Genomic DNA, 13,770 nt, shown 5'->3' with positions numbered 1-13,770 from the left:
CCTGGCTAGAGCATCTCCCAATGGGATAATGTAATTTTATCAGCCATACAGTGGGACTTAATGGCCCATTAGCAGATGATATTTTCCTGATGGGAGGATGGGTTGTGAAAAAGATAAAGATGATTGCCCCATCTAGTCTTAAAGATGGCCCATTATTAGCAGATAGTATGTGACACAGAGACGAGGAATCACTAGCCCACCCGGCTTCAACAGATTGTGATGGAATACACAGTTCTGGCCACATAACCCAACACAGTATACAAGGGGGGAGTATGTCGTAGGCGGTTCGGCAAGATTGCTGAGGTAGTACCTCAGCCGATGGGGAAAGGCAGAGAGCAACATGCAGCCGAGAGCTGAGAATAAAAGGAGGCTGCGCCCTCCAAAGCCTTGAGAGAGAAAACGCTGCGGGCGTGTGCCCCAGTGGACTTCCTTTATTCGAATAAAGTCGCAGGACTCCTCTGCCTCCTTTACGGACACTGGCTTTTCATGGAGTCGTTTTTCCTCACAAGATGGGGACTTGTTCGGATCTTTCCGCCGTCTGGGAACGGCACACTGCAAGGGGAGCTGGAGGTGCACGTCACTTAGTTTCAGTGATCAGCTCCCTTCAACACTGGCCGGCATCAGGCAATTGATTTGGTTCCCGAGACTGTCTGTGAGTGACGAGTGACGGACCGAGAAAGTCTATGAAGAGTCCACAGGAAAGGACCACTGAAAATCTCACCGGTGAGTTCAGTGGGATCTTCAGGGAACAGAACATGGCAGAAAGCCCAGAGAGGACAGTAAAAGAAAGTCAAGAAAGGGTCTCAACTATGAGATTCCGAAATACTTCTGAAGGCTCCTTGAGCCTTGAGGTATTGTTGAGATGGTTTGCACATTTTCCTAGAGGCAGTTAAAGACATGGACGCCCAGAGGGAACAGTAAGGAAAGTCGAGAAGCCGTCTCGGCAACAGGGGACGGATAGTGTTGGTTTGGGAAAGGACTAGTTAAAGGGGAGTGTAGAGGAATATGTTGAAGGCAAATAATAATGAGAGACTATGTGATAAGGAAAGAAAAGAGGAACAGTGAGGATCGGCATGTTTGCCGCCTTATCTGCAAATCCTGCAACCTAATACAAGGCCGGCTGCAGGTCCTTTGTATTCCCGTCTTTCCAGATAAGGAAAACAGGGAAGTATTGTTCCTACATCCACCCCACCCTTCCTCGGGTCATTATTGAAGCCAGGGTGGAGGATCTGGGTTTGTCCACTTACTATTCAGGACTTAAGAGGCTTTCTGTATGGGTGAGTGTTGACACCAGGTATGAAAGTGCAGAACTGGCGGCACGGACTCGGGACTCGTGGGAGAGGTGCGGGACCGAGCTGAGGCTATGGAGTAGCCGTGGTCTCAGTGCCGGGCGGTGCCTGATGCCATCACACCGCTGGCAGGGACTGCAGTGGCCCCAGCCCCCATGAAGCGGCGGGGCGTCTTGTCAGTCTTCCTGTCCTTGTTACACTGCTGGCTATGGCTGCCCGCCGAGCTGCGCCTGGACCTGGTGTTTTACAGAGCTTGTGGTGCTGGGAGAGCGGCCCCGGGGCCTGGACACGTCTGCTGCTGGGGTGCATCTGGACAATGCGGCAGGACAGGGACCGACTTTGGTGTACGGTGTAAACACAATCTGTCACCAAAGCCTGGCCTGATAGAAGAGGGGATTTTGTTTGGGTCGCTCCTGATAACATGCAGGGTGGGTCTGAACTGATAAGTGTGTTTCCTGGAAGACACGGGTGCCCTCAGTCTGCTTTGAATTTTATGCCAAAGGGGAGACAGTGGTCCAAATGTTCTTTTGATTATTCAGGGAGTAAGTGGGAAAGATGAGTATGTGCATTTTTTTTCAACCACTATTGGTGAATATGGGAGATGAGTTTCAAATGCATAAGTTTCTGTTTGTTCCTAGTTATGTCTGTGGTTTGCTAGTGAAAGGAATAAGATGAACGTATCTTTACAAACAGACTGTGTGAATCTGCTTGCAAACAGGACTAGAGACTTACAAATAGGGAAGTGACCAAAGAAACTATTAGTTATTGAAAATGTTACTAACCAACAGAGACTGATGCTCAGCCAAGCCTGTGTTAAATTCCTGAACCTAGAGAAAAAAAACCCAAAGACTTCATAGAATTATGAATAGTTTTTTTTCTTTCTTTTATATAATAAAAGGGAGGGGGTGCATATTAAAGTGGGGCATAAAGCAGGTGATTCGGGAAGTCTGTACCTTCCGAGTACCTCAGCCAGTGGGGAAAAGGAAGAGGGTGATGCAGCAAGGAGCTTAGAATAAAAAGAAGGCTGCATCCCCCATTAACTTGAGAGTTGTTGGGAAATGCCCATAGGCTCTCCCTTTATTCGAATAAAATTATAGGACTCCTTTGTCTCCTCTTTGACATAAACCTCTGACATGGTAAATGAATTTTCCTGACATAAACTTCTGACATGGTGAATGAATTTTCCTGACACTAGGAAGGATTTGATGACTGAGCTGGGTAGTGTGTTGGGAGGTCAGCACTGTTGTGACACTGTGTAAATTATCTAATAAAGTTTATACTAAATTGAACCCAGAAGAGTGAGGACTCCCAGGGAAATATGGAAAACTGTATATAGAGCCTCTCCAAGTGACTGAGGGAACCAGGACAAGTGGTGCGTAAAAAGCAACACACTCTTTTAAGGGAGGGAAGGAACGGATTGCAGCCTGTTGCTGAGTCCCTGTTGAAGGCAGGTCTTTTGGAGCCATGTATGTTTCCCTATAACACTCCTATCCTGCCAGTTATGAAATCAGATGGAACCTATAGAGGAGGTGCAGGACCGAAGAATAATAAGTGACATTATTAAACCCAGGCACTCCATGGTCCCAGATCCTTATACCATCTTGAACCAGGTTTCCCCCTCACACCACTACTATTCAGTACTTGATTTAAAAGATGCTTTCCGTGGGTGCCCACTCACAGAGCACAGTAAACAGTATTTTGCCTTTGAGTCGAAACAACAGGAAGAAGGGAAAATAGTAAAGACGTGGATGGTCCTTCCATGCGGATACATGGAAGCACTGTCTTATTTGGGCAAGATATTAAAAGAATTTAATCCATCCCCAGGAATTAGGTTATTGCAGCATGTGAATGACTTCCTCCTGTTCCTGGGAGAAAGGGAGGAAGTGGTAGGGGAAGCTACTGTGAAATTGTTTTTTTGGCTGGAGTGGGATTTGGAGTATCTGAAGGCAGGGCACAGGTGATGGAGAGAAAGTTTGAATGTTTGGGGCATATTTTGACTGAAGACTTGTGGTGTGTTCACCCAGAGGGAGTCCAGGGAATCTTGGAAGTGCTGTTGCCCAGAATTGAAGGGGAGCTGTGACAATTTGTAGGATTAATAGGATATTGCAGGACCTGAATTAAGGACTTTTTATTCTGTGACTTTTTAAACCAAGATAGCTCCAATGTTGTGGTATGGACCCCAGCAGGACAGCAAAACTTTAGCTAGTCTCCGAAAAGAAATCGGAATTGTATGTGGATGTTAAACAAGGCTGTTTCAAAGGAATTGTATTGCTAAACTTTTTGACCCATTGGTGATGGATGTTCCCACTGCTTTCTCTAAAGGTAACTGAGGCTAGGTTGTCTGCAGAATTGTGCAACCGCAGCTTTCATGGTAACCTGTGGCAGGATTGTAAAGTCTGGCATCAAGTTCAAAATGGATGACAAGCACCAGATTGTTAAATATTAAGCAGAAAAGCGACGCTATGAAAAGCCAGTGTCTATAAAGGAGACTTGCGGCTTTATTTGAATAAAGAAGAGTCCACTGGGGCACACTGCACTGCAGGGTTTTCTCTCTCTCTCAAGGTTTTGGAGGGCGCAGCCTCCTTTTATCCGGAACTCCCGGCTGCATGTTGCCTTCCATCTTTCCCCATCGGCTGAGGTACTACGAAGGTGCAGCCTCCCTGAACCACCTATCACATATTCCCCCCTTGTGTATGTAATTTTTCCCCAAAGTTCAGAAACTCAGGTTTGATCATTTGTCTGTTTCAGGAGTCAAACTGTCTGGGTTCTGTAACAAACCTCCGGCTTGAAGTTGGTAGTGATATTAAGACGTATTTCAAAGATATTAACACCCATACCTTCACCCATAGACACTGGTTTTTCATAGCGTGATTTTTCTGCATAGACTCGATCTTAGAGGTCTCTTTCAACTTGAATTTTTCTATGACATATTCAACAGACTTTTCAACCACACACGTTTACCGCTTCTCTCATAAAGCATCATGAATATGACACACCTTTTTCTTGTATGCAGTTTTGAAGCTCCACACGGTTACTTTCCGTAACGGCGGAGGCCGTGACTTTCATCCCCTTGTTCATTAGACACAGACACTCCAAGTTTCTCACTCAGCCCCATGGATCCTGAGGGGCGGGACAGGACCGGCTCGGCAGAGACTTCGCACCCGCGCACCGCCGCCCGACAGGAGGCGCGCGCCGCCCTGCCCGCGGACTGCGCTTCCTGGCGAGCCTCGCACGCGGCCGCAGCTCCGCAGACGCAGGAGGACACAGAGGGCACGGCTATTGCGTACCCGCTCCTCCCGCTTTCACGGCGCCGGCTCCCGCCGCCCGCCCCGCCCCAGCTGCGCTCCCACCCCACCCTTCAGCTGCCCGCTTCGCGCTTCCGCCTCGCGTTCCCATGGCGCTGAAGCGGATACAAAAAGTGAGTGGGCCCGAGCCAGGGAGGGAGCGGAAAGGACCCCTTGCCCTGGCGTGGTCGCTGGAGCTTGCCCCTCTGTTGCCGGGGTTTGAGGCGGCGGCCGGAGCGGGCTCAGCGAGAGGTGTCGCGGCAGCCTCTGCTGTACGCTTTCTTTGCCAAGACTCATCCTTCCCTCACCGGCAGCCGGGGAAGAAGAGTGGGTGTGATGTGGAGAAGGGGGAACTCCTGTCGGCCGTCTCACGGTTTCGGGACTCCTTGAAGGCCCCGCACTCGGAGTCGGTGCTTTAACGCGCCATTTGTGGACCATCCGCGATGCTCCGAGCGGCGTGCGGGAACGAGGAAAGCCGAGGTGCTAATGGCGAGTCTTAAGCAGAGGCGCAGGGACATCGGTCGCCCAAACGTTTGCGCTGCCGTTGTGCCTAGCTGGTCCCCACTGTGCTCAGGCTGTTGCCTGGGTTTAGAAGTATTGTCAGCATAGTTCTTGGTGTGAACTTTGAACGTATCCCGATTGTAGTGTTTTTGGCTGATACTTGTAAATGGCCTGGTTCAAGTTGTGAATTCCTAGTTTCCTTTTGTTTAGCAAGGCTGTGCTGATCACTGTACGGTACAGGGTATCGCGGCCAGCACGGGAGGGGAGTTAAGGTTAGTGCTTTGGCCGTGGGACAAAATCCGTGGTGTTTGGTTACTGTTGATGTGTCATGTTTAGGCGGCATTGGTACCATCCTGATTATGTGACGGTGCTATTATTTCTTATGCAAGATCCCCTTTTGCTATCAGAAGCCATTAGTATTGCAGAAATTGGATTCTATAGTGACTGATTAACCCCAGACAGTTTTGGAATACTCTACAGTAGGTACCAACTTCACTGGATGGAGTTCTACCAGTAGCTGGTAGTCCTGTCTTATGCTGCAAAGCTTATGCCTTTACATGTAGTGCAATTACACGGCAATTTTCTTCCTTCATATCACGTTTATTGTGAATGTTGCATTTGACCATTATATCAAATATTAACAAATAACTACAGTGGTTTTCTTTAGCAATAACTTTGTCATGCCTCTATATATTGTAAGAATGGTTTGCCTTTCTTGCCATTTTAATTTCCAACCTCTTCTTGAACATCTCCTTACCCTCATGCTTCAAGAAAAGGATCATTCTGAATACCATCTCTTTCCAATTCTTGTTCAGCTTCTTTCTGCTAAGGTAAATAGACAAAGGGGAAAGTCTGGTAATTAAGTATTTTTGAGGTGGAGTGGTGGTTTGGGGCTTTCCAAATGAAGTCCTGCTAGAATAGGATTATTCTTCATACTTTTATCATTTCCCTGCATAACTTTTCTTTCTGCTTTAAAGATGTTCATACATATTGGAAAGCCACAATTTTCTTTAATGTGGTGTTTAATAACTTTGATAGATATGGAAAAATGGTTAGACTTTTTATGTAGTATCTTTCATTCTGTTAGCCTTATTAAATTCTCTTTCTACTCTTTCAAAACAAAGTGATCTTTCCAACCTGCTGACTGCAAGATGCTATGAGATTTCCTCGTTATACTATAACTTCTACCTGAAACATGAAGAGATACTGGATAAGAACCTCCAAGAAGAGTTGAGATTAAATTCAGAAGTAGTTACCACTTGTTTCTAGTATTTGCTGCCAAAGTGACTACTGGTGGTTTTCGTTTTTTTTTTTTCCATTAACTACCCTCATCACTCTCTTCTACCTTTCCAGGAGAAGAAAAAAATTCTGCTAGGGGGATTTAGCTAGCAGCCTACCTCTCAAGAAGTAGAAGAAGAAAGGGAAGGGAATGGCAAAGAAATAGGTTTGTTTCAAATGGGAAGTTAAAATGGAGAAGTTTGAAAAGACAAAGTACTTTGATGTCACAGTAATACATAAATCACGGAACTGGAAGTTTAATGGTAGATGAAGTGTATTTCTATGTTGGTGTGTCTATCTCTTCTACTTTCCTGGTGTTTAAGACTGGCTGTAAAGGTTGATAATTATGTTGTATCCCAAGGACAGGAAGGGATAAGATCTGGAGTAGAGGAAATGATGTGGTTTCACAAAGTGCCTGGAAGAATTCTTTGGATAGCAGAACACTGTCAGCAAAGACTGTGGTATTGCTTGGGAGCTTGTGAGTCTAGACATACTGTCTGAAGTTAAGCTTGGGTGGGTTTAGGATGGTTCAGAATTGTGCTTAAACGCAGCCAAGGGATTTTGGTGGCAAGCTTCAGTGTTTGTTCGCAGTAATTTTGATAATTTGTTCAGTGTGACAGCACCTATGAAGGAAGCAAAGCTATAGTATGTCAACCTGTTTGTAAGCATATTTTTTGTCTGGTTGGGACTCTGATTTCTAAATAATATTGCCATTGGGATTTGTGTCATTGCATCCTGCCTTTGGTTGATTGTCTTCGAGGAAAGGAGGATAACAAGGACTTCCAAGACTGTACCCTAGTTACAGAAAGACATATTGTGCTTGGGAGCTTTCTTAAAAAATGGGCAACTGAGTAACCAGTAAAGAAGGTGATCACTGCACATGGAGGTATGTTGATTTTAGTCTTGTAGGTGGAAGAATACTGGGGTCCTGAGGCTCTGGTCTGCAGGCTGAGCTGTCAGTATTGTTTCCGTGACAAACTCATCTCAGAGTTCCTCAGATAGTTTAGTTCAGGGGATCCTTTAAAGAATTACATTAATTAAATGAATACATCTAGCAACAAATGCACTGTTACAGACTTGTGGCTCTAAGTGGTTGATTGGTAGTTCCTATATACATATGGAATGTTTGCATATACTTTAAAGACTTTCTGAAAAGTTTAAGCTACATATTTTTCCAGTTACTGCCTTGAATTTAGTAGGCAATATTAACCATTATAAAATGCATGATTGTTAGTTTCAGTTCTCTGTTTCAGCGCTGTAGTGTAGCTGTTTGGTTTTGGTTGGGTTGTTTTAGTGTGTTGCAAGACTTAACCTTCTCTTGTTAGGTTAGATCTTGAGTTGCAAATTAGAGAAGATAGTGCCTGTAACAGCTCTGCTGCTGGTCATGTTTGTCTCTGGTGACGGCTGGAAACTTGAGATTTGCTGAATCCGTGTGTATACTGGCAGTGACTTGGCTTTGCATAAATAGCTGGTTCTCTGAATCACTCCTAAATGAAATTTGAATCTTCTGGTTAAGATGAGAACTGCACTTCTAATGTGCCTTTATAAGTTTAAGTCTAGCCCAGAGTGTTGTTTCTGGATCAGCATACCGTGTCATGAACAGAATAAAGTTAAAGTGCAGTGAAGTAATGCCAGCTGACAATCTGAGCTATTTCAGTATAGGAGAAAGTGTCGCTTGTTTTAAATCACAAGAGTTGTGAGAAGTGACTTCGGAGCAATAGTAAGATATGGTGCAGTGCTTTTCTTTGATTTCAGGGCCAGGAGCAGACCTTTAAGTCTGGCTGAATTTAGGTGTCAGGTCCATGGTAAATTGAGTTGAAATATTTACTGGATGTTGTAAATGGAAAAATAGATCACAGCAGTTGAGAAGTGTAGATTTTTAACCCTTCAAATTATATGTAAGGCTTGATCACACTAAACACACCAGTTCTACACTTGAGTTAAACTTAGCTCCAATGTAAACCTTGATTTTTTTTTTTAAGTAGTTGCCTTGACTAATGTATTTTGAGTAAAATGTTTCCGGTGTTACTCCTTATAGTAAACTCACAGACCTGGTTATGTCTATTGTCAAAATGTGCATGTTTTGAGTAAGGAATTGAGTTAGTTACAAACAGTGATTTAACACACATCTTTTAACTTACTTTGAAGGAAGTACTTGGATGTAGTCATTACAGTTCCTACAGCATGGTTTCTATCAGCCTAGAATTGGAAAAAGTTATTTGTCCTTAGTACAGTAAAAGTTCAGACATCAAAAGGAGTATATTGAATTAAATGAGGGAAATAAACTAACATTACTGCCTGTCTTGTTTTCTGTTTGAAATAGTGATGATAAATCAGATGAAAAACTGAGCTGGTTTTGTGAAATCACATAATAATTTTAAATCATTTGGGACTCTATGGACTCGTGTAGCTGTCGGGGCCTGGGGGTGCCAGACCTGTGGCTGCCATGATGTGCCCAGATAAGGTGTTCATGGTGTCTTGGGCAGACCCAGCCCAGCCGCTGCAGAGGGAAGAGACTGAGACGAGCCGAGTGGGGGTTCCACAGGTGTTTATTGCTGCAAAGGGTCCAATACCAGCTCAGTATGAAGGGGCTGAGTTCGAACAGTGGTTTTATAGTGTTTGAGTAGCTTGGAAAAGGAACCAGTAGCTAGGGTTTTCTAGGAAATTATAATGCATGAAATCTACTGGGAAATAAGGTGGTGGGCTTAATAACAAGAGAATATTTCTATGATTAGCTCACTCTAGTTAAGCAATTCTTATCTAAGTAATTTCTTTCCAAGGAGGCCAAGTTAAGGTTTCTGCTCCCTTCACAACTCCTCTCTCTTTATGTACTAAAAAGGCAGTCCCATCAGCTTTTCTAAAACACTGGACAAGGCATGAAAACATAGCTAACACAAGGATAATTTGTAATGATTTTGGAATCAAAACCATAGAGAGACTCCAAGTCAGAAGTACAATTTAATAGGAAAAAAGAGAAAAATAAAATACATGCAGTACTACAAAAGAAAAACCACTGGCAGAGTCAGAATACAACCTGACACACCACTAGTTATCAGTGTGGTGATAGCAGTCCAGATGATGTGGTCTTCTCGAAGCAGTGATCCTGTAGAAATCCTGACAGTAATCTTGGTAGCTCTTGTCCTCTGGAAACCAGTGGGTAAGGGCAACTTTGGTGTTCCAAATCTCAGTTTTTATCTAGGTAGGAAAGGCTTAGGTCCTCCACCTGGATGGAGCATTTCACAATGGGATGATGTAATTTTATCAGTCATGCAGTGGGACTCAATGGCCCATTAACAGAAGATATATTCCTGGAGGAAGGATGGGTCATGGGACAGATAAAGAACATTGCCCCCATCTGATTTTAACAGATGGCCCATTAGCAGAGGATATCTCCCACAGATAAAAGAATCACTGCCCCACCTGGTTTCAGCAGATGGTGATAGAATACATCCCTTTGAGCATATCTTTACATTGTAACCTAGGACAGAATTACAATCAAAATCCACAAGATTCCCGTAACAAAAGATGAAGCCCAGCCTGTCAGTCCCCATTGACCGAAAAGGTCATTGTTCCAGTCTGGGTTGGTTTCCACTTTCAAGTCCTTCATGAGTTCTTTCAGCTTCTGGATGTTTGCGTGAATGGATGTTGAACATGAAGAGAGGTTGAAGCAGCACATCACTTCAAAGTCCTGGCAGCTATGTCCATGGGCAAGTAGCAGAAAGTCAATTGTGGCTCAGTTTTGCAGGGATGCAGGTCTTGTGGTTTCTTTGTTCTTTAAAAGATCGCTCAGGGCAGCAGATGTAGCATTGGCTTGCTTACTGACCCAGCACCCCAGGTGATTAATTTCGCTGAGGGCCTTTGCTGCCGCTACCCATGGTAGGAATAGGGAGGCAACAACCCTTTTTTGTTTGTTGCAATTGTTCAATTTAGGGTCACAACTTTAATTGAATTCAGTGTAGCATATTTTTTCACGTTTTAATTAGCTTTCTTTTTTCCAGTTGTGTAGTAAGGTAATGTTGGGGGTGAAGGTAGAAAGCCTGCCAAGGCTACAGGGTCCCCCCTGGAGACGAGAGGGCATCCTAGCCCAAACTCAATTACAACAGGTAAGAAGCATTCCCCGGGGCAACGTTTTGGGGTAGAGAGAGGACTCAAAGAGTGCACAAGCAGTGTAATTACACCAATCTGGATAATTATAGGTTTTGTTGATGGGTGATAGGTCTTTCCTGTATGTGTTTTTTATCAGATTAAATTCAGGCAAATTTTGTTTTGGACATTTAAAGTAGAATTTGACACAGTATGTTGTCTTGGAGGACCCCAGCAAGTCCAGTTCTTGGGGTTCCTCCATTTTGGCAGCATTTTTGTCCATTCATCCCAAGTGTCTACCAGGTTGGGTCTCTTACCTGTGGTGCAGAGGAGCTCTGAGTTATAGATGTGCCAGTCGTCTGGTACTAAAGAAATTCCTACCAGACATGTGGAAAGTGGATTGGCAAGGTTGCCCATAGATAAAAGCATGTTACCTTGTTTTAATGTCCTTGCTAAGGTCACCCAGATATTATGGTTGGGTTGTGGGCTAATCCAGCCGAAGGCATGCAGCATGATGAAGAGCATCCAGGCAGCAGTGAGGGTAGCACCAACAGAGATAATTTTCATCTTTGGACAAGGATGGGGCTTCTGACAGAGAATATAAGCAAAATTTTTTATCTTTATAGTGGGAGGGGAATGATAGGGTTCCCTCCTTCATCCCTTTCCTTCGTTCCTTCCCTCCTCCCATGTTTTTTGGGGGTTTTTTTGTTTTGGTTTTTTTTAGGTGTGTTTTTTTTTTTTTTTTTTCCTTTCCTAACTCTAAGGGTATGGGAATGGATATAGAGATAGGGATTTTTGGCAAGGGTTAAAGGGAGGGACCAATAGGGTTTTTTCAGGAGGGATAATAACATCTGAACTAAAGATTACTTTGTGACTAAGCTAAGTCTGGCCTATGACAACTGGAACAGAATGCTGTTTAGTTGTCTGTTTTGTCTGCTGTCGTGTGACAGGACGGTCTTTTCTTTGGTATATGGGTGCCTGCGTCTCCAAGCAGAACTGGTCTGATTTTAAGGAGGTTTTGTATTGGACTCAAGAGAATTTTTGTTGGTGTTTGTGAGAGTAGTATTGCAGTGCCTAGGTATGGTTTTATGTTTTTCCCTGGGAACCATCTTGGGCCAGATGGTAGAGTTACACAGGCGTACCTCCATCTCCAAGTAATTAATTGGAAAGGTCCAGAGATTTGATATGTTTCTGGGTCTTTCACTAGCACTGGTGGTTTCTCAGTGAGTTGAGCTTGGGTAGAATTTGCAAAGTGGCAGAGTGTTGGGGAGTCAGGTCCCGATGCTGTACAATTTAAGAAGTTGATGATGTAGAGAGCTTTGCAGAGTCTTTCAACTGGAGATAAAATTTCTGTTTCTCTCTGCTGCTGGTTGAGGACTCTTGAGAGTTTGGTGGATTCTCTCTACAATGGATTGTCCTGTAGGATTTGCAGCAATGCCTTTATTATGTCCAATTCCCCACTCACTGAGGACCCTTTTTAGTTTGCGAGAGGTATAGGCGAGCCCATTATCAGTCTTGGTCTTTTTTGGGACTCCCAGAGTGGCAAATGCAAGAAGAAAATGCTTAATAACATTAACAGCCTTTTCTCCTGCATGAGCTGATGTAAAAATTGCTCCAGAAAATGTGTCGACCAACACGTGCATGTATTTTGACTTCCCAAAGGATGGGAAATGGGTCACATGAGTCTGCCACAGCTGGCAGCTGTTCAGGCCTCTGGGATTGACCCCTGTACCCATATAGGGTATCTGGTAATTTTGGCAGTTTGGGCATTGTTGGAGCCTTAGGGAAGAATCTTCATGGCGAGATGAGAAAAGACTCACACATCAATATGATGGAAGTCTAATCCATTTATTAACTGTACAGTGCTTGTTTTATACTTTAAACATTGTTGCAACACGCGAGGCCAGCAAACATATCATTGGTTAGTAAGCATCATCCATATATTACTTGTTATTTGTTGATTGGTTTCATGCACTTTTACGGCAATTTCTCCACCTTTGACTCAAGCAATCTAGCACCCTAAGTCTCTTCTACCTATTTGCTACTGTACTATATTTTCTCTGCACGTCTACCTTCTTGCTTGCTACTTTAATGTACCTTCTCATTCGTCTACTTTTGTGTCACATCCTTTGTCTTTAATTTTGTCTGCGAACTATTTTCCTCACTTCCACGATTGGCTTCTGCTTGCGTTTGGGCCCAATATGGTTTCATGTATTTTGTAGGAATCCATCTCAATCCTTTATCTGTGAAAACACAAGCACAATCTTTTCCCCACATGATTAGTTTGAAAGGCCTTTAAGTTTTTACCTGTTTCTAAATTTCTGATCAAAACCAAAGGATTTTCTTTTAGCTTTGCTCTTGTATCATTTGTAAAATATCTTATAATTGGTGGAGTTCACTCTAAAAAAGAACTATTTAAGAAGTTTAATACATAATAAAACTTTTGTTCAACCACATGTGAGGCATAGCTTCTGTCTCCCCCCCCCTTTTTTTTTTCTCTAAAATTGTTCATAAAATGATGTCAACTAGAATATAAATGTTTTTTCAGTTTTCCAAAAAATGAGTATTTTGTCACATCTGTCTGCTACAGTTGAAGACCTTGCAGTCCCCTAGGGTTGACTGCTCCCATAAAAACTGGCGACTATATCATTTGACAATCTTGACAGGACTAAGTAATTTCTTTTGCTTGGCTTTTTTTAAAATGTGAAAAAATTCAATCAATGCTTGTGTATTTTGATGAAAAATGCATGGCTTAATTTTACTTGCTTAAAAATATCTGGCAAGGTTTGCAAAAGACATGGTCAATCCATCTGTCCATGCATTCCCTCTACCAAAATTCTGGGAATGATGAGCTTTAATATGTGTAATAGAATATTTATGTGTCCTGTTTTTCTGCAATGTTTTCATACATGATAAATACGAATATAGAATGTCATTGCTTGTTTTCTTCAAAAGTGACCCTTCCAATCTTTTAACTATGTTTTTCACATGCACCGAATCTTTAATTAAATCAAGGGGTTACTAGAACAATTCAAAAACTCTGACCATTGCTGCCAATTTCACAATTTGTGGTGAATCTTGCACTGTTTCCACATCCAATTCCTATTTTCCTATAATTTAATTCTGATATATAATTACTGATTTGTGAGTTTTCCCTGAACCATCAGTGAACACTATGATCTCGTCCAATGGTTCCTCATTCATTTTTGATTTTTCTCTGAACTTTAATTTTGCTTTCAACAACCTGTGACTCAGATAGTGAATTGTATAAATACCTGTATAATATAACAATACAATTGCCAAATCCAGTGATTTTGGTGTGCCAAATCAAAACA

At 43.1% G+C, this 13,770-nt stretch overlaps 1 protein-coding gene across 5 annotated transcripts in view; it reads left to right on the top strand.

Annotated features, from left to right (window-relative positions):
- The first annotated feature begins 344 nt into the window (after positions 1-344).
- The window catches only part of UBE2D1 (ubiquitin conjugating enzyme E2 D1), a 31,119-nt gene continuing 17,693 nt past the window's right edge, over positions 345-13,770 (top strand). For 2 of the 5 annotated variants that reach the window (XM_056494548.1, XM_056494547.1), the window contains exon 1: positions 4,582-4,707. In XM_056494548.1, the coding sequence (XP_056350523.1) occupies positions 4,684-4,707 (24 nt within the window). In that variant the 5' untranslated portion in view covers positions 4,582-4,683. The other 3 variants (XM_056494550.1, XM_056494546.1, XM_056494549.1) reach the window with 3 other exon arrangements.

This window comes from Oenanthe melanoleuca, chromosome 6 (genome assembly GCF_029582105.1).
Source record: "Oenanthe melanoleuca isolate GR-GAL-2019-014 chromosome 6, OMel1.0, whole genome shotgun sequence".
NCBI lineage: Eukaryota > Metazoa > Chordata > Aves > Passeriformes > Muscicapidae > Oenanthe > Oenanthe melanoleuca.
This window is presented reverse-complemented; position numbering and strand designations above follow the sequence as displayed.